The 25,313-nt window shown below is 36.1% G+C and overlaps 1 protein-coding gene across 2 annotated transcripts in view; it reads right to left on the reverse strand.

Annotated features, from left to right (window-relative positions):
• Positions 1 to 25,313, reverse strand: part of NIPBL (NIPBL cohesin loading factor) — a 198,224-nt gene continuing 172,911 nt past the window's right edge. Inside the window, exons 35-47 of one of the 2 annotated variants that reach the window (XM_082621433.1) lie at positions 23,495 to 23,635; positions 23,279 to 23,372; positions 22,686 to 22,840; positions 22,133 to 22,223; positions 20,019 to 20,192; positions 19,216 to 19,406; positions 17,177 to 17,284; positions 16,497 to 16,697; positions 13,319 to 13,465; positions 11,148 to 11,422; positions 8,891 to 9,065; positions 1,543 to 1,731; positions 1 to 981 (exon numbers count right to left, since the gene is read on the reverse strand). In XM_082621433.1, coding sequence (XP_082477559.1) covers positions 616 to 981; positions 1,543 to 1,731; positions 8,891 to 9,065; positions 11,148 to 11,422; positions 13,319 to 13,465; positions 16,497 to 16,697; positions 17,177 to 17,284; positions 19,216 to 19,406; positions 20,019 to 20,192; positions 22,133 to 22,223; positions 22,686 to 22,840; positions 23,279 to 23,372; positions 23,495 to 23,635 — 2,307 coding nt within the window. In that variant the 3' untranslated portion in view covers positions 1 to 615. Of the gene's footprint in view, positions 982 to 1,501; positions 1,732 to 8,890; positions 9,066 to 11,147; positions 11,423 to 13,318; positions 13,466 to 16,496; positions 16,698 to 17,176; positions 17,285 to 19,215; positions 19,407 to 20,018; positions 20,193 to 22,132; positions 22,224 to 22,685; positions 22,841 to 23,278; positions 23,373 to 23,494; positions 23,636 to 25,313 lie in introns of both variants that reach the window. The other variant, XM_082621434.1, reaches the window with a different exon arrangement.

Here is a 25,313-nt window from a genome sequence, read left to right on the forward strand (position 1 = left end):
AAGAGAAGTAAAAAAATTTATTGCAGTATTCGCTCCACCAGATTGCCTGGGGATCCCTTTTCTTGTATTGTTTTCAGGGTGACCTAATACATCAAAATCTACATTTACAAAAACTCCTTCTGCAGATAGGTCATAGATACTGCATGCTTTTTTTTTTTTTTTCCAACAGAATAAATTATATATCCAGGAGATTCTGCCATTTTACAGCCTGGAAAAAACAATGCTTCCCTGGAAACTGGGCTAAGCTAAAGAAAGCCATCCGCTGCTAGGTTAAACTCCAAGAACACTTTATTAAGAACATTAACAGACTAATTTCCAACATTCACTTGTTTATTTTTTAAACAGAAAGTTTTTTTTCCAAGATATAAACAATTTTTGTTAAACTATAATACAGTGGGAGTAAAAATGAACTGAGAATCTGTTTCTGCTGCACAACAGCGAAGGGAGCTCCCACAAAAATGTTTTGCCCAACATTTCCTTCTTTTGTTCCTGCATCCCAGGTTCCATTCTTACTCTTCATAAAATTGATTTTTTTTTTTGCCAGAATGTTGATATTTCAAGTTTTTCTGCCTTTAAAAAAAAACTCCTGTAAATTTGGCTGCATGTACAAATTCATTAGCTGGAAGTCCCGTCCTTGGCGGCATACAGGGATCGTAAAGTCTGAACAACTTTATTAGTCAGCTTATTAGCACTCGTTAGAGCAATTTTTTTGTAAATAATGTCTGACTCTTTAATAGTGTCTACCCAAGGCACCAGTTTGCGGCCATCACGGCGCTTAGCCTCAGTCCAGGAGCCACTGTAGGAGCCTGCCATCCACTGAACACTGAAGCCATTGCTGGTTTTCTGTACTACTCTTGCAATTTGTGGTCGATCTTTGTACTTTGGACAGCAAATAGCGATGACATCCATGACGTCAACACTTTCATTCATCTGTGCTGCCAACTCCGTAGAGTCTGAATTTCGTTTTGACCTTCTCAATGACTAAAACATTGGGAGGGGGGAAAAAAGACCAAGTGTTACACAAAATAATTTTAGTGAAATTATTGTTTTTATTGCTTTTAATCCCTTGACGCCGGGAGTTGGGATTTCCCAGCACACTTCCATTGCCGGCAATGAGACGCACCGTGACCGCCAGCGCCAAGGGGTTAACATATACTTGTAAAACCATGTAACTCTTAATTTGTACCCGTGTCTTTACTCTTATTGATATATAAAATTATATATACATATGAACCATAAAGCTACATAAAACTTATCAACAATAAAAAAGGATAACACACATTAATACAATCCAAAGAAAAATTAATAACCCTTTATGCTGGATAAATCTCATTTCTGTTTTTTCTTTTTTATTGTCTTTTATGTTAAACTTTCTACAAAAGGATGTATAAATGGATAAGTAGAGAATTTCTATCTACAAAATGTTTTCTCTCATAAGTATTACATTACTTGGTGTACATTTAATAGACTGACATATATAAGCACATAAAAATCATTTTACGTAATACGCTGCGAAATACGTTGACTCCTCCTCCGCCTCACCCCTGAAGTGCCTCCTCCTCTATCCTCCCCATCACTTTCATCATCTTCTGTCTCTGCTGCTGCATTATTTTTAGGGCTGCCTCCTCCAAGCAGCGAGGTAATTGCTTTGTTCCGAGCATTTGTGCTAGCTGACACCTCCCCTTCTTCTTCCTCTTCATCAGGGTCCAGATGTTCCATGAGAAGTTTGAACTACAAAAATTAGATATTAATTTAGAATTTTAAGTATATTTTTTCAAACAAGACTGACAAATTCCTAAATGTTTCCTTTATTTAAAAATTTTTTCCTAAATGTTTTCCATGGTAGTTGTTTGGTGTGGGTGAAACAGACTTTAGCTATTGTCCAAGTTAGGGGCTGGCAAACATTTTCTGTAAAGAGCCAGATAGTAAGTATTTTTGGCTTTGCAGGCCAAAATGCAATACAAAAATGAATGGGCATGGCTGTTTCAATGAAACTTTATTTTACACAAACAGGCAGTTGGCCAGATTTGGCCCATAAGCCAGATGTTGCGGACCCTGATCCAAGTTATCAAGCAGCCAAGTGATTACTAATTATTGACAGACTTTTAAACTTTTCTGTCCCCCATTTTCTGCTCTCCACCAAGATAAGAGGATACAACAGGAAACAAAAAATGCTAAAGAATTTTAAAGAACTAAAATAAATGTCAAATTTAGAGTACAAGGTTTGCAGTCTATGAATAATATGAAAATCACTGTGTACATTACATTCTTGGTCAAAAAAATCATTATTAGTTGTGTTCAACTACCAGCTTTAAATAGATTAAAATTAAAGACTTTATTTTAACTTTTTAGGACAATCTCGAAATTTTTTTTAAAACGTTAAAAAATTTTTATTCTGGTAAAATATATATAACATAAAATTTACCATTTTAAAGTGTTTAATTCACTGACAGTAAGTATATTCACACTGTTGTACAATCATCACCACAGACATTTCAAAAGCTTTTTCATCATCCCCCAAAGAAACTCAATCTGTACCCATTCAATACTCCCCCCCCCATTCCTGAGACAGTGGATGCAAGAAGAACTACAATCCTGTAGCCTGTGGAATGAAAACCACAACCACAGAAAAGAGAGACAAAGTGAAAAGACAGAGAATTATGTCCCAGATGCAGGAACAAGATAAAACCGAGAAAAACAACTGAATGAAGTGGAGATAGGCAACCTTCCAGAAAAAGAATTCAGAATAATAACAGTGAAGATGATCCAAGATGACCCTGGAAAAAGAATGGAGGCAAGGATTGAGAAGATGAAACAAATGTTTAACAAAGACCTAGAAGAGTTAATGAACAAATAGAGATGAATACAATAACTGAAATGAAAAATATGCTAGACGGAATCAATAGCAGAATAACTGAGGCAGAAGAACGGATAAGTGACCTGGAAGACAGAATGGTGGAAATCACTGCCATGGAACAGAATAAAGAAAAAAGAATGTAAAGAAATGAAGACAGCCTAAGAGATCTATGGGACAACATTAAATGCACCAACATTCACATTATAGGGGTCCCAGAAGGAGAAGAGAGAGAGAAAGGACCAGAGAAAATATTTGAAGAGATTATAGTTGAAAACTTCCCTAACATGGCAAAGGAAATAGCCACCCAAGTCCAGGAAGTGCAGAGTTGCAGGCAGGATAAACCCAAGGAGAAATATTCCAAGATACACAGTAATCCAATTGACAAAAATTAAAGACAAAGAAAAATTATTAAAAGCAACAAGGGGGCTTCCCTGGTGGCGCAGTGGTTGAGAGTCCGCCTGCCGATGCAGGGGACACGGGTTCGTGCCCCGATCCCGGGGGATCCCACGTGCCGCGGAGCGGCTGGGCCCGCGAGCCATGGCCGCGGAGCCTGTGTGTCCGGAGCCTGTGCTCCGCAACGGGAGAGGCCACAGCAGTGAGAGGCCCGCGTACAGCAAAAAAAAAAAAAAAAAAAAAAGCAACAAGGGAAGAACAACAAATAACATACAAGGGAACTCCCATAAGGTTAAGAGCTGATTTCTCAGCAGAAACGCTGCAAGCCAGAAGGGAGTGGCACAATATATTTAAAGTTATGAAAGGGAAGAACCTAGAACCAAGAATACTCTACCCAGCAAGGCTCTCATTCAGATTCCACAGAGAAATCAAAAGCTTTACAGACAAGCAAAAGCTAAGAGAATTCAGCAACACCAGACCAGCTTTGCAACAAATGCTAAAGGAACTCCTCTAAGTGGGAAAGAGACTAGCAACTTAAAACAATCTTGTACATATACAGACTGCTATATCAAAACCTCATGGGAACAGCAAACCCAAAAGCTACAATAGATACACACACAAAAAAGAAAAAGCAACCCAAACACAACACTAAAGATCGTCATCAAACCACAAGAGAAGAGAACAAAAGAGCAAAGAAAGAAGACCTACAGAAACAAACCGAAAACAATTAAGAAAATGGCAAAAGGAACACACATACCGATAATTACTTTAAATGTAAATGGATTAAATGCGCCAACAAAGACACAGGCTCACTGAATGGATACAAAAACAAGACCCATATATATGCTGTCTACAAGAGACCCACTTCAGACCTAGGGACACGTACAGATTGAAAGTGAGGGGATGGAAGAAGGTTTTCCATGCAAATGGAAATCAAAAGAAAGCTGCAGTAGCAATACTCATATCAGACAAAATAGACTTTAAAACAAAGAATGCTACAAGAGACAAAGAAGGACACTACATAACAAGGAATCAATCCAAGAAGGTATAACGATTGTAAACATATATGCACCCAACTTAGGAGCACCACAATATGTAAGGCAAATACTAACAGCCATAAAGGGAGAAATTGACAGTAACACAATAATAGTGGGGGACTTTAACACCCCACTTTCATCAATGGACAGATCAGCCAGACATAAAATCAGTAAGGAAACACAAGCCTTAAATGACACATTAGATCAGATGGACTTAACTGATATTTATAGAGCACTCCATCCAGAAGCAGAAGAATACACATTTTTCTGAAGTGCACATGGAATATTCTCCAGGAGTGACCACATCCTGGGCCATAAAGTGAGCCTTGGTAAATTTAAGAAAACTGAAATCATATCAAGCATCTTTTCTGACCACAACACTGTGAGATTAGAAATAAACTCCAAGAAAAAGACTATAAAAACACAAATACGTGGAGGCTAAGCAATATGCTACTAAACAACCACTGGATCACTGAAGAAATCAAAGAGGAAATAAAAAAATATCTAGAGACAAATGAAAATGAGAGCACAACGATCCAAAACCTATGGGATACAGTAAAAGCAGTTCAAAGAGGAAAGTTTATAGCAATACAACCTTACTTTGGGAAACAAGAAAAATCTCAAATAAACAACCTAACCATACACATAAAGCAACTAGAGAAAGAAGAACAAACAAAACTGAAAGTTAGTAGAAGGAAAGAAATCATGAAGATCAGAGCAGAGACAAATGAAATAGAGACAAAGAAGACAAGAGCAAAGATCAATGAAACTAAAAGCTGGTTCCTTGAAAAGATAAACAAAACTGATAAACCTTTAGCCAGACTCATCAAGAAAAAAAGGGAGAGGGCTCAAATCAATAAAATGAAAAATGAAAAAGGAGAAGTTACAGCTGATACCACAGAAATACAAAGGATCATAAGAGACTACTATATGCAACTGTATGCCAATAAAACAGACAATCTGGAAGAAATGGGCAAATTCTTAGAAAGGTACAGTCTCCCAAGACTGAACCAGGAATAATTAGAAAATATGAACCAATTACAAGCACTGAAATTGAAACTGTAATTTAAAAACTCCCGGGCTTCCCTGGTGGCGCAGTGGTTGAGAATCCGCCTGCCAATGTGGGGGACACGTGTTCCAGCCCTGGTCTGGGAAGATCCCACATGCCGTGGAGCAACTAAGCCTGTGCGCCACAACTGCTGAGCCTGTGCTCTAGAGCCTGCAAGCTACAACTACTGAGCCCATGTGCCACAACTACTGAAGCCCGCATGCCTAGAGCCCATGCTCTGCAACAAGAGAAGCCACCACAATGAGAAGCCCGCACACTGCAACGAAGAGCAGCTCCTGCTTGCTGCAACTAGAGAAAGCCCACATGCAGTAACAAAGACTCAACACAGCCAAAAATAAATAAATAAATCTATATATTAAGAAACCCCCAAATGATCATCTCAGTAGATGCAGAAAAAGCTTTTGACAAAATTCAACACCTATTTATGATAAAACTCTCCAGGAAGTGGGCACAGAGGGAATCTACCTCAACATAATAAAGGCCATATAAGACAAACCTACAGCTAGCATCATACTCAATGGTGAAAAGCTGAAAGCATTTCCTCTAAGATCAGGAACAAGACAAGGATGCCCACTCTCACCACTTTTATTCAACATAGTTTTGGAAGTCCTAGCTACGGAAATCAGAGAAGAAAAAGAAATAAAAGGAATCCAAATTGGAAAAGAAGACGTTAAACCATCACTGTTTGCAGATGACATGATACTATACATATAAAATCATAAAGATGCTATCAGAAAATTACTAGAGCTCATCAATTACTAGAGCTTTATCAATTTGGTAAAGTTGCAGGATACAAAATTAATACACAGAAATGTGTTGCATTTCTATACACTAACAATGAAAGATCAGAAAGAGAAATTCAAGAAACAATCCCATTTACCATTGTATGAAAGAGAATAAAATACCTACGAATAAACCTACCTAAGGAGGCAAAAGACCTGTACTCCGAAAACTATAACATGCTGATGAAAGAAATCAAAGAAGACACAAACAGATGGAAAGATATATCATGTTCTTTGCTTAAAAGAATAAATATTGTCAAAATGACTATACTACCCAAGGCAATCTACAGATTCAATGCAATCCCTATCAAATTACCAATGGCATTTTTCATAGAACTAGAACAAAATATCTTAAACTTTGTATGGAGACACAGAAGACCCCAAATAGCCAAAGTAATCTTGAGAAAGAAAAATGGAGATGGAGGAATCAGGGTCCCTGACTTCAGACTATACTACAAAGCTTTAGTCATCAAAACAGTATGGTACTGGCACAAAAACAGAACTACAGATCAATGGAACAGGACAGAAAGCCCAGAACTAAACCTACCCACCTATGGTCTATTAATCTATGACAAAGAAGGCAAGATTATACAATGGTGGAAAAACAGTCTCTTCAACAAATGGTGCTGGGAAAACTGGACAGCTACATGTAAAAAAATGAAATTAGATCATTCTTTAACACGATACGCAAAAATACGCTCAAAATGGATTAAAGATTTACATGTGAGACTGGACATTATAAATCCTCCTAGAGGAAAACACAGGCAGAACACTCTCTGACATAAATTGTAACAATATCTTTTCTGATCCATCTCCCAGAGTAATGGAAAAAAACCCCAAAATAAATAGGGCCTAATTAAACTCAAAAGCTCTTGCACAGCAAAGGAGACCATAAACAAAATGAAAAGACAACCCACAGATTGGGAGAAAATATTTGCAAATGATGTGATTGACAAGGGATTAGTCTCCAAAATTTAGAAACAGCTCATGTGGCTTAATATCATCAAAACAAATAACCCAATCAAAAAATGGACAGAAGACCTAGACATTTTTCCAAGGAAGACATATGGATGGCCAAGAGGCACATGAAAGGGTGTTCAACACTGCTAATGATTAGAGAAATGCAAATCAAAACTACAATGAGGTATCACCTCACACCAGTCAAAATGGTTATCATAAAAAAATCTACAAACAATAAATGCTGGAGATGGTGTGGAGAGAAGAGAACCCTCCTACACTGTTGGTGGGAATGTAAACTGGTACAACCACTATGTAGAACAGTATGGAGGTTCCTTAAAAAACTAAAAATAGAGCTACCATGTGACCCTGCAATCCCACTCCTGGGCATATACCCAGAGAAAAACATGGTCCGAAAGCATACATGCACCCCAATGTTCACTGCAGCACTGTTTACAATAGCCAAGACATGGAAGCAACCTAAATGTCCATCAACAGAGGAATGGATAAATAAGATGTGGTACATATATACAATGGAATATTACTCAGCCATAAAAAGAATGAAATAATGCCATTTGCAGCAACATGGATGGACCTAGAGATTGTCATACTGAGTGAAGTCAGACAGAGAAAGAGAAATATCATATGATGTTGCTTTATGCGGAATCTAAAAAAAATGGTACAAATGAGCTTATTTACAAAACAGAAGTGGACTCACAGACTTAGAGAACGAACTTATGGCTACTGCAGGGGAAGGGTAGAGGGAATGGATAGTTAGGGAGTTTGGCACTGACATGTACACACTGCTATATTTAAAAAGGATAACCAACGAGGAACTACTGTATAGCAAAGGGAACTCTGCTCAATGTTATGTGGCAGCCTGGATGGGAGGGGAGTCTGGGGGAGAATGGATACATGTATATGTATGGCTGAGTTGCTTTGCTGTGCACCTGAAACTATCACAACATTGTTAATTGGCTATACTCCAATACAAAATAAAAGTTAAAAAAAAATCTTAAAAAACCCCACGCAACTAACCATTCCTGCCCCCCCTCCCCCCATAACTTCTATTTTCTGACTTTCTGAATTTGCCTTTTTTTGGGCGGTGGGGGGGGCTACACCACAGCTTGAGGGATCTTAGTTCCCTGACCTGGGATTGAACCTGGGCCCTCGGCAGTGAAAGAGCAGAGTCCTAACCACTGGACTGCCAGGGAATTCCCTGAATTTGCCTATTCTTAAAGACACTTTAAAAGCACAATTTATACACTCACATACTCACTCACATACTTCTTAGGTGGGTCTATATGTAACAGATACACAAATACACACACACACACACACACACACACTTGTACTGCTTCTGTAAGAATACATGAAAAAGTAGTCATATTGGTTGCCAGAGGGAAGAGGAATAGAATGGCTGAAGAAGGCAGGAGGATGACTTTTCATGGTTTTTCCTTTGATGAAATATAAACCATGTAATCCACTGAATTAAAGAAATACATATATGGGCACAGCTTTTCTCTAAAACTTGCCTAAAAACTTTGCTTTTCACTAAAATAAAGTTAGTGGTGGGCTGGTATTTCCTAAGAAAAAACAATTGTAGTGCAATTGTAGTGGGTGAAGTGGGAAAGATAAGCTTAAAGTAACTCATTAAAACTACACAGACAAAAATAATGAGTGATGGGTCGCGAAGCATACCTTCAATGAAAGGAGGTAGCTATCTGTCTCAAAAGAATTTACTTTTTAAAAAAGCCGTTATCAAAATGAAATATATTTTGGTTTTACTACTCACATCTAGATACTGTTTTACTATACTCCTCTTCACATCTTCAGTGATTTTGGAATTAGCCATATCACTCCGCAGGAAGTCCAGTGTTTGTTTGGGATGAAAATGAACTCCTGTTTTTCGGTTTATCGCTTTATCATACACTTTTGCAGATTCAGATGGAGAGTATTTCTGAATTTTACTGTTTTGGGAAAACAAAACCATTAACTTAAAAAAATTTTTTTAGGCATTTGCATTTAAATTGATTCTAGTTAAATTTTATTTAGTTATAATTAAACTTTTTGTTATACAGATTTTAACCAGTGAAATTGTATACAAAATAAATATAATTTTAAAAAGGGAAGTAAAGACACAAAATCAAAAGATTAAAAAGAATAATATTCTCTTGTTTCTATCAGTATTTGTCTTGAATAGAGGCATCATTTAAATGAAAGTAGTTTCTCATGTCTATTTCTTAGCACCATGATTGTGACTGTAGGACAGTTTTAACATAATTACTCAATACTACCTAACTGGTTTACCTCCTTCTACTGTTTTGTGCCCCAACTATTCATTCTCTACACAGTGACCAGAATTATTGCTTACAAACCTGTTTGACATTATTAACAACTGTTTCAAAATCTTTCCAACTCCTTAGCACTGCCCCAAGACTTTACAAGGTTTTAAATTATTCCGAATTACAGGCGTATCTTGGAGATGTTGCGGGTTTGGTTCCAGACCATCGTGATAAAGCAAATATTGCAATAAAGCAAACCACGTGAATTTTGTTTCCCAGTGTGTATAAAAGTTACGTTTACACTATATTATAGTCTATTAAGTGTGCGACAGCATTGTCTAAAAACAACGTATGTATCTTAATTTAAAAATATTTTATTGCTAAAAAATGCTAACTATCATCTGAGCCTTCAGTGAATTGTAATCTTTTTGTAACAGTAACATCAAAGGTCACTACAAAATATAATAATAAAAAAAATTTTAATACCGTAAGAATTACCAATGTGACACAGAGACACAAAGTGAACAAATGCTGTTGGAAAAATGGCGCTGACAGACTTGCTTGATGCAGGATTGCCACAAACCTTCAATTTGCAAAAAATGCAGTATCTGTGAAGTGCAATAAAACAAGGTATGCCCGTGGCTGCCAATATTTAACATCAAGATAGTTCTCATTAAAATCTGGATTATCTAGCTTCTCTTGAAAAGATGGAAGCTCTGGCCACATTGTTCCCACTCTCTTCCATGGCAACAAGCTGATGAACATCTGAGTAATATCTAAACCCTTCAGAAGAAACATGTTCTTTTCATTTTGCCACTGACCTACCAGGTCTACTTTACTAATTTCATTATCTGTCCCTACGAACATGTGACTTCATAGGGTTTCAATGAATGTGAAAAATGTCCAAAATTCCATTGGTACAGGCAGAAGACAGATACCTACAGTGATTGACAATGGGTAAAATTATAGGGCAGTCTAAGTTATTAGTACTTTTCTATCTCTTACTTGATAGTGTACATTAAAGACTGCTAGACTGTTAGAACTTAGCCTAGTTGGTCTGCATCTATTCTTCATTCATAGCTCTTTTTTTAAAAATAAATTTATTTATTTTAGGCTGCGTTAGGTCTTCATTGCTGAGCGTAGGCTTTCTCTAGCTGAGAGCGAGCTGGGGCTACTCTTCGTTGCAGTGCGCGTGCTTATAATTATGGTGGCTTCTCTTGTTGCAGAGCACAGGCTCCAGGCACGCAGGCTTCAGTAGTTGTGGCATGCGGGCTCAGCAGTGGTGGCTCGCGGGCTCTAGAGCGCAGGCTCAGTAGTTGTAGTGCACGGACTTACTTGCTACGCAGCATGTGGAATCTTCCTAGACCAGGGCTCGAACCCATGTCCCCTGCATTGGCAGGCGGACTCTTAACCACTGCACCTCCAGGGAAGTCCCCACAGCTCTTTAAAAACTTGAATTTGTTATCTATTTTTAAGGTTAGCCTAATTCTCGAATATCTTTTTAAAGATATTAAGGATTTAAGTCCTCTAATTTATAGTTCATAATGCATTATCTCCAATTAGAGGAATAGTTTTCCTCTCTTCAATAACAGAATGGACAAATTATGGTAGATTATACAACAAAATAGTATATAGCAATTAAAAGGAACAAACTACTTTTTTAAAAAGAGCATTTTTAATATTCAGCATGCAATCAAAACTGGGTTTCACATTTGTTCATTATTTGAACACAGCAAGTTTTTTCTCTCACTGCTTATGCAAGCTTACCTATCAGAAAATCCACAGAGATTCTTCAAATGTTGTTTTAACATCAGAAGCAACAAAATACCCTGGGAGACATTTGCAAACTCAATTAAAGGAGCTGAATTTTCTGGCAAACATTTCATCACTGAATTTATATCATCTTCTGAATCTGAATCTGAATCTGAATCTACACGTTTCCGTGACTTCCGAGGCCTGCAGACTTCTTCTTCACTCTCGCTTGACTCATTTTCCTTACCAGGAGATGATTTTCTCTCTTTCCTTTTGTCTTTTACCATAGACTGAAAAAAAAGAGGAAATTATTCTGTCTGAAAAATAATAAAACAAAAATACCACTACAACTATACATATGCTCCATTTAACAGCTTCTAAAGTATCCTTATATTAATATTTTATATATTGAAACCCTCTGATTTTCCATAAACAACTGGGGACGCAAACCTTGGGGGAAAAAATTATGTTCCAAGACTAAATAAAATCCACTCCTTCAACCACTGTGCCACCCTCCCTAAACCATTCTGAAATATCATTCAAAGGGAAAGAATCTCCTTATAGTAATGAAAGATAAATTAGTTATAGAAGTAACAATTTGATATACAGGTAAGCCATTATAGAGGAAAATAAGTAATTATAATTTTTTTTTTTTTGCGGTACACGGGCCTCTCACTGTTGTGGCCTCTCCCGTTGCGGAGCACAGGCTCTGGACGCGCAGGCTCAGCGGCCATGGCTCACGGGCCTAGCCGCTCCGTGGTATGTGGGATCTTCCCGGACCGGGGCATGAACCCGTGTCCCTTGCATCGGCAGGCGGACTCTCAACCACTGCGCCACCAGGGAAGCCAGTAATTATAATTTAACTGGGGAAAATATAATAGGCTTGAATTCTCCCAGCTTCTATCAAACTCTCCCTTTTAAGAACTTTTCAGCAAGATAATGTGCAACTTTCCTTAAATACTTAAATTCTCATTTTTTGTACTTTATGAAAATGTTAGCTTTTAAAAAGAAACAAAGTCAGCTGGTTTCAAGGTGGAAAAGACCAGATTACAAAGCAATATTCAAAATGTAACTGCTAAGAAATAAAACAGGAGAAACAGATACAAGTATATGTACAACAGTAAGTGAAGTAAAATAAGATAACATGATGGATCAAGTTCCTGGGAAATTATTAACCTCTCAAACTTTAATGTGCATATTAAACAACTAGAGATTTTGTTAAAAATGCAAACTCTGTTTCACCAGGTCTAGGGTGGGGCCTGAGGTTCTGCAGGTCTAACAAGCTCTCAGGTGAGGCCAGTGCTACTGGTCTTGGTCTGCACTTCAAGTAGCAAGGGTTTAGATACTTCTGTAATTCCAACCCTTAGGTATTAAAAAGATCTCCCTGATTTACGAGTTTGACCAGGCTGAGTTTTGAGCACTACGATATTGTAAAATGAGATATATACTTATATCATCAGGTACATGAAAATACTCCAATTAATTTACAAAGAATGTAAATTACTGAGTACACCTACTATGCACCCAGGGCTATACCAGGTGCTTTTACAATGAAACCAATTATATTTCCTTCTTAAAAACCATGAAAGAAAAGATACAAAGTTTATAACAAAAAATTTAGTGAAGATTTTGGGCATACAATATGCCAACTCCATTATGATGCTGGTGTTCAGGGATAAGGAAATCAATAGTATAAATTTTCTGTGTTTCCTTGTAAGTAAGCTACTTATATTTATTCTGTATTTCTTCAAGTGTACTACTATTATCTACACCATTACCAAATTTATAAAATAGCAAAGTGTTTTAAAATGGGGTTTAAAAAAATATATGAATGAACACCAAACACTTAAGGTCAATGCTTGAAGTGAGATAAATAAAGAAGTGGGATGGCTTATCAAGAGAACAATCCACATGTGTGTGTGCGTGTGCGTGTGTGTGTGTGTGTGTGTGTGTATATAAATTCCACCTAAATGATCTGGAATGAAATGGTTTTAAGATCTTTCTTAATGGAAATGAAATGGCAACCCACTTCCTCTCCCCAATTCAAGCACTACCCAGATTTCAGTTAAGTTTTAGAAAGACTTTATATACCTATGAAAAGAATAAAAAGAACAATGAGAAACAAAACAGTGAAAATAGCATGCCTGTACTTTGAAAGATTAAGAATAGTAATGTGTGTAACTTACCTCCTTGAATGACTGCAGTAGGTTACTACCAGAAACTGAGAGTGTAATGTCTATATGATGCATTATAAACAACGGCTCTTCCTGTGTCTGGTATGGAAAACAGGCTAGATTGTCTGCTATATACAAGAGCATATTCACTTCTGTTTTCTGTAAATTTTAGAAGAAAAGGTACACACGTTTAGTGGATAATCTAGAAATCCATCACAAAAGCCTTTTTAGAAAAAATATTACAGGGCACTTTCACCTCAGTTAATGTTTCAGAACGAGAGAGAGAGAGTTGGGGAGAGGGAGAGGGAAGGAAGAAGAAGGGAGGAGGTGGAACAGAAACGGATTTTACAGAATAATCTTAAACCCATTTTAAGAGATTTCATAATGACTTAAACCATGGTACCTTAAGAAGGGAAGGGGTGAACTTTTTTAGTGCACCCAAGTGGGAGTCCCTGAAGTTTTCTTATAGAGTATATAGAATCTTTATGATAAATCCATACCACATCAGAAAGTATACATATGAATTCATAATTATGTCATTGTGCCTCTAAAAGTTTAACCCATATGGAGATCAGTTACACACAGTTACTATTCTGCCTTCAAAAGTAAGTGGTAATTATAGTACTAATATGTGGGTTAAAAAAAAATCAAAGTTCATGTACTCATAAAACAATTGTCAGTTTCCTATGTGTACATAATTTAGAATATCAGAGTCATTCTGACGGTGTTACCACAGTTTCACACCAAAAAACTCTAATGCTGGCAAATTATGATTACTACTAGTTGTTTGCTTTAAAAGAAGTAACAAACTGAGATTTTCAGCATTTACATGATGATACAGAATATAAACAGAAAGACATGTTAATGTTTAAATTCCTTTAAAACATTTATAGCTTAAAAAAAATAGGCAATTAAAAAACTCCTTCCTGCCATCTCCCTTATCCTGCTGTCCAAACAACATAAAATACAGTTATCAGCAGTAGTAATAACAAAAATTCCATAGGACAGATGGAATGAACTTGCTATTAGTATTCATGAGACCCCCACGTTTTTATTTTTAAATATGTATCAATACCTACATGTTAAAGTTGGAAAAATACAGACAAGCCACCCTCATCTCCTTCCTGAAACGTTCTTCCTTAGTTTTCTCTTCCTAGCTCTTTGACTATTCCTCTTCTATCTCCTTCTCAAACCAACTTCTTTTCAAACTGCTTTTAGCAACATTCTGTTCTTTTAGGTGCTTAGGACAAAAATATTTCAGTTACCCTTTGACTATTCTCACAGACTCTCATTTAATTTATTCCTTCCTCACAACATTTCTTCTTTCCTTTCCTACTGTCCATTCTTTTCTTTCCAACTTTCACCATAACAGGTCAATCCCTTATTACCTTCAATGTGAACACAATGCTAAAAAATATGTGTTCCTAAAATGCTCTCTGTCACCTGTCCTCATCACTGAATTTAACACTTTCAACAGTTTTCCACTGTCTACAAGATCCTCCATTAACCATGCCTCATTATGATCTTGCTGCTCCAGTTAAATAACATCTATTCATTATTTCCCACACATTCCTTTTTTAAAAAATATTTATTTATTTATTATTTATTTATTTTGGCTGCACCAGTCCTGGTTGTGGCATGCGGGATCTTCGCTGCAGCATGAGGGATCCTTAGTTGCAGCATGCATGCAGGATCCAGTTCCCCCACCAGGGATTGAACCCAGGCCCCCCACATAGGGAGCATGGAGTCCCACCCACTGGGTCACGAGGGAAGTCCCTCCCACACATTCTTATCTTTGTACCTTTATTCATGTTTTTACACCTGCCCTGCCTTAAGAGTAGATCCATCTCATCCCCTAGGCCTTCAGTGATTTGTTCCTCCTCTGACATCCACTGTGTTATGAGAGATGGATTTCCAGTTTAGCATTTCACATGCTGAGGTGACAGAGCATCCAGCTAATGATATGTAGCAGGCAATGAAACCACGTAGGAATGAAGCTCAGAAAGGAGATAAAGACTAGGGCAGTATCGATACAAACCACCCGGGACTCAGATTATGCTAATCTTAACTGTTAGTTTCTTTATTTAGTGTCCTATCCCTCCAACTGGAGGTAAGATCCAATGAGGAAAAGAGCACTATATCATTTTGTACTCCTATCTAACTATCTTACACACAGTGAAAGCTTAATACTGATGACAGCCCTGATGATGACTAAATTATGGTCCAAGTATTTCTAAAATAGAAGTTTGTTATATTTATTTGTTAGATAGTATATCCAAAAATTCCATGTTGTACTTAAAAAGAAGAGGTCTAATAAGACATCTACATTCTGGTAATTTAAATTTTACTTTATTGAAAAAATCTGGTGTTGGAACAGCAACAAAGTCAAGCTATCTAGTGATTAAAATAAGAAAAAAATATTTTTTTTTTCTTTTTAAAGTTTTACACAATACACTAATTGGTAAGCTCTATGTGGAAAGATACCACATCTGTCCCATTTACTATCTTATCTTCATCTCCTAGCACAATGCTACCATAACGCAAATAGATACTGAATAAATATTGATATAAAATGAATGAAAAAATTAAGAGATAAGCTTAAAGAACAGGATGTTTTATTTTCTTGCCTTATGGTCCTGGCCAATGCAACTTGTGCAATAGCCCCCTTAAGGGTCAAAATTGTAATTACACAGAAGTGGGCTCTTCATTAAAGGCGGTCAGGTTGAACAACCAGGGATCTCAGCAGCCAAAACCCTATTAGAATAGTTACTCTAACAGCATTCAAGTCTGACAGAAACAAGCAAAATTCCACTTCATCCATCCATCCATCCATCCATCCATCCATCCATCCATCCATCTATCTATCCCTGGAAGTGACAGATTAGTAATGTAGCTTATTTAAAGGTATGCTTAAAGCAATTGCTATCAAAGTTTGTAAGACACACAGTATGGAAACACAATTATACTTTATCCCTCAATTTTACTTTATCCCTCATTGTGTTTATTCTCACGCAAAATTTCCCCTTCAATTTTGACTGTATACCTTGCAATTAACATAGACCTAAATAAACACATTTAAGATAGCCTCTGTTATTTACTAAAATGGTAATATTTTTAAAATGTTGACTACTTTAGGCATAAAATTTATAGAACACTTATTTTCTTAAAATAATAAGTTTTTAATACTTACTGCTGTGTCATCAAACAGGTTGAGTAAAGAAATTAGAAAGGCTCGTCTGTGTTGGCGGTTTCCACGGATCATGGAGTAAAGGTGTGAACACAAAGCACTAGAGGACTCATCTTGTCTGAAACCTCTTACAGGATCTTTTAGGCATGTATTGATTGCCTGTTGTACCTGGTAAGACATCTTCATACCAGCCACCGCTTTCATCTGAAATCAATAAAAGCCTTATTTTTGCCACAGAAATTAGAAGAGTCAAATTAAAAATATAATTTTGAGTATTATAGTTCGAGGCAAACTTCATTGTTTGGTTTTCTTTAAAATAATAAAAATCATAGAATGCAAGTGCTGGAAGGAATACTGCAGATCATCTACTGCAATCTGCTCATTTTATAGAAGAAACAAATGGAGACTCAGAAGAGCCATCACTGCCAAGATACATAGTAGGGACTAGAACCCATGCATCCTGATTTTTATCCTGCGTGCGTGCTATACTGTTACCTCTAGCTCAATCTTAAGAGTTAATTTTAAACTAAACACCCTGGGGGACAAACTTAGTTGCATGTTTAAAAGTAACTACTAAGCAAAATATTTTATTCTAATATGAATCTGAGCAGAACATTTGCTAAAGAAATGGTTTACCAAAGAATGATGTTTAAATTTAGGTTGCACAATTTAAAAATACATACATGAATAAATCCAGCATATTTTTTGTCTATTTCCACAAGCTGCTGATCAGCCTTGTTCCGCATAGCTGGTTCTGGGTCTGTGCCCATAGCAATTAAATATGGTACACACTGGAAATAAAAATAAAGAATTCATAAGACATCACCGTAGTAAAAGCTCTATATGTATCTTGACATATGTTAAAACTTGCTATATATCTGGGACATATGAATTTAGCTTTATAGGCTAAATTTTATAGGCCTTCCTATAAATGCCATGGTTTAGTGTTTTTTAAAAAACTATTCATCTTCCCTTAAATCTTTCCCTTAAAGCAAAAAAGCACTGGAGTATCAGCAAGAAAATGATGTGGTGAAATTTAAGCAATTTCAGTGTGATTTTAAGGTTCTTTAAAACTAAAGGGCTCCCAGACTAAGAATATCCACTTAAGATTATGATATATACTACAAATGTATAATTCAATAATTTTTCAAGCCTGACTGAATTTTCTATGTAAAGATAGTTGAGGGGAAAAAGTAATTTGTCTTCCATACTTAAAACTAGAAAAATATAATTTTTTTCTCACAAAGTTGATTTTAAATATGGCTTCAACGGTCAGACAGTTGGATAGCTAGTAATTTGGTAAGAGCCATACTCACTGTACACTTCTAAAAGTCAGGAAACACCACTACTATGTTAAGTGAATCTGAATTAGACAGAGGTGAGGAGGTGAGAGAAATAACAACAAACAAACAAAAAACTTAAAAAAAGTAGACACAGCACTAACTGAAATGGGTCATCACCAATTAAATCCTGAATTGGGGTGGGGTGGGGGGGAGAAGTCCACAAAGAATATTATTAGCTTAACTTACAAAATATGAAAATGAACTATATATTAGATAATACTGTATCAATGTTAAATTTCCTGAATTTGATGACTGCATTATGATTTTGTAAGAGAATGTCCTTGTTCTTAAAAAAATATACGCTGAAGTGTTTAGAGGTAAAGAATCATGATATGTGAAACTTACTACCAAATGATTTGGAAAAAAGTGTACATATGAAGAGAGAGAAAGCAAATGTGGCAAAATGTTAACAAATGGTGAAATATAGGTGAAGAGTATAAAGAAGTTTATTGTACCACTCTTGCAATTTTTTTATAATTGTAAAATTTAAAAGAAAAGCTTAAAAAAAGAAGATATAATAAAAGCACAACCACCTGAGACCATTTAGAATACCAGCAAAGAGCCCTAAGTATCTAAAAAATTCAAGAGTATCAACATAGTACTGTATACTTTATTAAGTAATCTTGCCCTGAATCATGAAGAATAGGCTAAATACACATTACTGTGTTTTGTTTCAGGACACAGGGAAGAACACAGCATAACAACATAGAGCATATTTTAGAAAAGTTCCACAAAACAGAGCCAAAATAAAAATCTTGAGGGTACAGGCTTTGGTTATCTAACAAATTTACTTTTGCCCCCTATGGCACTCTCCTGAACATGTCAGATGGTGAATACTACAACATCAGAAATAGCTGCCAATCCCTTGTAGTACTAATATGTCTTGAGTACATCATCTAGTCTACACATCGGTGTTTTGAGGTGTTGGGTACTTGACATTACTTCCAATTCAAGATGAAGAAACTGAGTTCAGATTATATAGGTTATTTTTCTGTGGACTAAAATCCACCTTGTTTAAGATAGATTATACTCTTAACCCCAGTTACATTACATATTTGACAGTATATACGATTGGTTCTTAGAGATAAGAGTCAATGTCAATTAAAACATATCTATCATTTCAGAAGAAATAATTTGGAGTACGTATTCTACAAATATAAATTGGAAGTTTGTTTAATAGAGACGTTATGAATATATGGGTATTTTGCAGTAAAGACAACCTAAAAGATGGACTAAAACTTGTATTCTTAAGAGTTTGGGACAAAAAAAAATCAACAACTAAGAGGAATAAAGAACTATTTATTTTCTAATCACCGTGTCTTCAAATGGCAACAAATTTGGCTCTTTTGCTAAGTGCCGCTGCTATAAAACATACTTACCTGAACTGGATGAATAAGACCTTGGTTTAGAGTCAATGCAATGACATTTAGGGCAAAGTGGCGTACACTTGATTGGGTGTGAAAAAACGCCTCGAGCACCTGTTTGAGGTAAAGCTGCATGATGGAACTACTCATCCCTGAGGAAACATCACCCATTTCTTTTAAATCTTCCTGTTTTGCAACCTTCTTCCCTACAAAAGGAAGTAAACATACTAAGAACGTGTATATTAACTTTACTAAATACTCTAAATTAGGCCACAACCAAAAGCACAAAATGTTATAGCTGGCCCAATGGTTCTCAAATTTTTTTTTTTTTTTGGTGGGGGATCTGTTAGAGACTCCTTTGAGAACCTGATGAGAACTATAATCTCTCTCCCTCCATCAAAATGTTAACGTCTGGGCTTCCCTGGTGGTGCAGTGGTTGAGAGTCCGCCTGCCGATGCAGGGGACACGGGTTCGTGCCCCCGTCCGAGAGGATCCCACATGCCGCGGAGCGGCTGGGCCCGTGAGCCATGGCCGCTGAGCCTGTGCGTCCGGAGCCTGTGCTCCATGATGGGAGAGGCCACAACAGTGAGAGGCCCGCGTACCGCAAAAAAATCAACAACAACAACAACAAAATGTTAACGTCTGCACATATATTAAATTTTATAAACTACTTCAGGGAGTTTATGAAGGATTCTTCTTTAACTGAACTCCTTTACCTAAAATTCCTTATCTATTAGATATCTGGATTAAAAAAGAGTCATAGATGGTATGCTAACTGCAGCTACACTGTGCATGTTTGAAAGTATGTTTTTACTTACAGTCTCTATCTGCCTGCTGCATACGTGTGTCTTCTTCTTGTAGGTAGGTCTGGAGGTTTTTTAACACCTGTATTTTTAAATTTACTGAGGAGTTTTTATCAGATAAAATATTATTGTATAGATTTTTCACCTCTTGCTCAAACATTAGACTTGGATGCTGAATAAAGGCAAATCCTAAAGAAGAGAGAAAACAAAAATTCTCTTGATATATTCATATTAAAATTAAATATAACATTTAATAAAAATGTTGATAAATTATATAAACAGCTCCTTATTTCAAAAATTAAAACTTAAAATGACTGGAAGAATATGCTGGTGGCCTTACCTAGAGAAGTATTAGAGCAGGTACTTCTTTCCCCATGAATTAAAAACAAGAAATTGTATTTCAAAGGAGAATTTCACACAAGAGGAAACCTTGAGGAGGGAGCAGGGCCTAGTGGCTAGGGGAGTGGATTAGGAGTCAGGAGTCTTGGGTTCTATTCCTGGCTCCACCACTGACTTGTAGTGTGACCTTAGGTGAGTCACATAATATCTCTGTGCCTCAATTCTCCATCTGTAAAATGGGGACAATAATATTTACCACCCACCTAACTCAATGGGATATTTTCAGGATTTAAGAGGTAATGTCTGCAAACATTTTTTAGATCCCTAGCAGAAGGTACCACCTTGGAGCTATTAAAAATATATATATTGAAATATATTCACTTGATGAAATGGAATAATTCTAAAATAAAGCTTAAAATCTTCTACTTATTTCTCATATGTCATTATAATTGAAGCCACAATGCTGAATTCTACAACCACAAGCTAATAAGCAGCAAAATTATATTGTCCATGTTTATTTGTACAAAATGCTTACTTATGTGAGATAAAATGAAGATCCTTGATGATAGCAAGTATTATGGATGCCAAGTAACAAACTAAATTCAAAGCACAGAGTGATCAGATAACTAGCCCAAGGTGACACAGGATAACTATGGCCCAGGCAAGATGTCTTTTATTAACTAGTCTAAAGGCACTATTTTCTGGACAGTGCTGCAAGTTAAAATTTACACTCTTTGTTCTCTGAATTAGATGTAACACTATTAGCTTTTGCCACTTTATAGAATGTATGTCCAGATTGAATATTCAAAGGTATACATTTGACTTAAAAGATAATACTCTATCAATATAACTCTCTAGTAAGTGATATCTGAATTTTTACTATATTTGCTATATGTAATTTTCTGAAAGAGACGAAGAAGGAATAAGATATTAAGATTTAAATTTATTTAACGAAATCAGTAAACATTTAATGAAGTTTGGGTGACTTAGAAATATCAGCAACTGTCCATGCATATTAAATTATAAACCTTGCTAATGCTGCCAAAATAAAATTTCTAAATAAGTTGTTAACCTTACTGAGTAGCTTTACATGTATTTGTACAAAACAAAACAAACAACAACAACACGAAAACCTGGAGAGAGTGCTCTTCTTCTAATTTTTTTTACAGTGCATTCATTTCAGGCACTTTAATTCTACCCTTCTCATATTTCTCCCATATACCAATATCTTTCCAGATAAGCCACAAAGACCTAACTTTCTGCAAAGACATGTATTTATTACATCAATGATCCCTGAACAATAATACAGGAAAAGTATACATCCAAATTGTTCCTGTGGGGTTGTTTACCCAGTGCTTCTAAATAAATAAAAGTTTGGGTAGACTGCCCATTGTTTTCACCTTAGAAGAGGCAGACACATATAATGACAAAACTTTGCAAAGAAAAAGAACAATTTAAAAAATATGCAACAGCACTAATTCTTCTATATTACCTTTCTTTATTAAAATATTTTAATGAATGTTTCTATGAAACCCTATGAATTAGGGGTAGAAGAATGTATTGTCATCTCTATTTTACTAATGAGGAAACTGACAAATAGAAGTTACATGACTCGCTCAAAGTCAATGGAACCCAGTTGTTTTAATCCGCAGACTTATATTCAAGATACCAGATCCTACTTTAAACAGAAACATACTTAAATAACTCAACAATTTAAATTCACTACATTTTAAAATTTGTTCAACCTCTCAAACAACTAAAAAATATGAAGAAATTTAGACTTATCTTACCTAGACCAATGATAGCTTTTGTTTGTACTTCTTCATCTGAATGCTTTGTAAAATACATCAATAGTTCAAGTACCTTATCCTTTATGTTAACCTAAGGGGGGGGGGAAACCATGTTAAAGTGTATAAGGAAGAGTTAACTTAGATTGGTTTTCAACTATAAAGGAAAAAAATACCTAAAAGCAAGCAATGAGAACTTCCACATGTGAACTTTACTAAAGAATAATTCACCAATACATTTATAAATCCATGAATTTTAGAACAGTGGCATTCATTGAGAATGTTAAAAAAAAATGAACTGCTGCTGACATAAGCAGTGTGCCTACTAACACAAAGCTGATATAACTTGTGTAAACTTATCTTATTATGGACCGGTAACAAAGAGTTCATGGATCAGACGCCAGTCTGAGGACCATGCTTCGAGTAGCACTGTTTCAGAATTAAACCAGACTACCCTAATGCCACCTTCATCCTGAGTCATTATAGTCATTTTCAATGCCCAGGGTCACACAGTTGTTTTTAAAGCATACTAAATAATTAATATTAGGATCTTTACCTTACTGTTGCCTTTAAAATCTTCCAGATCAAAATCAAAATGCCGACATAGTGCTCCAACAGTGAAAAGGGATCTAAGAAGTGCTGGTTTGTTTGTGAGCAGTGAAGTGTTATTTGGGTCCTCTTGGTGCTGACTTTTTAATTTTGAAATGGCACCTAATAAAATAAGTAATATTTATTTATAACAAACCCTGTATCCTTAAATTGTTATGTTCAAATAATTACTGCTAATAAATTAAAATTAAATTTTACTAATGGTTCTAAGTATTAAACGTCTAGAAATATAAGGGCATTCCATTGAGTCTAAAAGAATTAATGTAAGAAAAAAATGACATTTAAATTTTATTTTACATAGTAGGCAAAAAACTTACCAACATTTACTTATGAGGAGATAAATTTCTGAAGTAATCATACTGGGTTATTAAGAGAATGTAAGACACCAGAAAATATTGCTTCTGAGAGTAGACCGGAGAGGACAATCATCACACCTCTTATAATTCCCTTGATACTACCTTTTATCAGATGTGTTAAAAAGGAACTGTATACACTGCAGGATCTAGCAGAATAATTTTAAAGCCCAGGCACTGAACTCACCATAGTATCTATTGAAACAGGCCCACACAAATTTAAAATTTTGTGTCACTTTATTTACAACTGCCCCAAGACAGCTTACACAATGTTGCACTACCTAAAAGAGAGAAAATGTTACTGTTTAGACAGAAGTTAAAGAGAAAGGTAAAAACACATGATTAAGTTATCATTTGTGAATTATACACTGATCAACACAGAGATGGTAAAGTAAATGCTTACAGTCATGCCATATTTGATGATGAGCTTCATTAGATCTTCTTCAATAGTGGCAAGGAAAGTTTCACTCGGATGCTCCATCAGTGGTACAACCAGCTCTAGGATTTTTGCAACATTGCAGATAACCATGAAATCATTTTGTGTCTATAAGGATAAAATTAGTGCTTTATGAAAAACAAAATCTGAAAACAAACTATATACAGCTTTACGTAGTTGGGAGGTTTGGTATTATTTATATATATGTATATTTATATAAAGTTTTTTTTTTAAAAAAAACCATTATTAGGAAAGAACTTCTTTAAAGAATGAAGGGAAGAGCAGCAGATAGTGACAGGAACCTGGATTCTAGCTCTGTCACTAACTTACCATGTGATCTTTGGGTCACTTAATCACAATGCTACAATTACTCTTTTTCTTCCTAAAATGCACTAACAGTCAATTCTGAACAATGGGGTTTAACTAACAGAGTATTTTACCAAGACTGGTATCGTTTTCAAGATTAGTATTTTTCAAACTAGGGTATGTTAACTCAGTAGTTCTCAATTGAGGGTGACTTTGCCCCCCAACGGATATTTGGCAATATATGGAGACACTTTTGGTTGTCACAACAGGGGCACGGGGGTGCTACTGGCATCTGGTGGATAGAGGCCAAGGATACTGCCAAAAATCCTACAATGCTCAGAATAGCTCTTGACAACAAAGAATAATCCGGCCCTAAATGTCAACAGTGCTGAGGTTGAGAAGCCCTGTGTTAACCCTTCTATGATAGATGAAAATGTGGAATCCCAGAACTAGGTATAAGGCTCCTTTATTTTAAAATTTAAAATATTATATTACAATTATTTTTTAATTTTAAAAGTTTTAAAGCTGATTAAAAACTAAGCGGTTTAAAAAATAGGTAGAACATTAAGAAGCAAGAAAACCAAAAAACAAAGGGGACTTCCCTAGCGGTCCAGTGGTTAAGACTCTGCATTTCACTGCAGGGGGCGCGGGTTTGATCCCTAGTCGGGGAACTAAGATCCCACATGCCAGGCGGCACGGCCAAATAAAACATCTTAAAAATAAATAAATAAAGTAAAAGCTAGTGATTAAAAAAAAAAAGGTATTAAAGGATTTACAGTAAAAAGTCTCTTGCCTACCCTTGTCCTCCAGTCACCCAGTGGTGTCCCTGCCCATAGGCAAATAAAGTTACTAGTTCTTTCTTTCCTTTCCTCTTCTCTCCCTTCCTTCCTCTTTCTAAGGTTTTAACATATGTTTTTTTTAATCTAGCCAAGTTATCATTCCTTATTCTTTTTTTTTTTTAAAGATTTATTATTTATTTGTTTTATTTATTTATTTTTGGCTGCGTCAGGTCTTAGTTGTGGCACGCAGGATCTTCGTTGAGGCAGGTGGGATCTTTCATTGTGGCGCACAGGCTTCTCTCTAGTTGTAGTGTGCAGGTTTTCTCTTCTCTAGTTGTGGTGCACAGATTCCAGGGTGCGTGGGCTCTGTAGTTGTGGTGTGTGGGCTCTACAGTTTGTGGCATGCAGGCTCAGTAGTTGTGGCACGTGGGCTTAGTTGCCCTGTGGCAATGTGGGATATTAGTTCCCTGACCAGGGATTCAACCCGCATCCCCTGCATTGTAAGACAGATTCTTTACCACTGGACCACCAGGGAAGTCCCTCATTCCTTATTCTTAGCAACAGGTTTTTAACACTCATTTTGAACTCTTTGAGCTTATTATTACCTCACTGGTTAAAAACTTTCTGACCTTACATTCATCCTTCCTTTCAGGATACACAGAGGATTAAATAAAAAAATAGGCTAAGATGAATATTTTATT

Source organism: Mesoplodon mirus (assembly GCF_964341445.2).
Source record: "Mesoplodon mirus genome assembly, chromosome: 5".
Taxonomy (NCBI): domain Eukaryota; kingdom Metazoa; phylum Chordata; class Mammalia; order Artiodactyla; family Ziphiidae; genus Mesoplodon; species Mesoplodon mirus.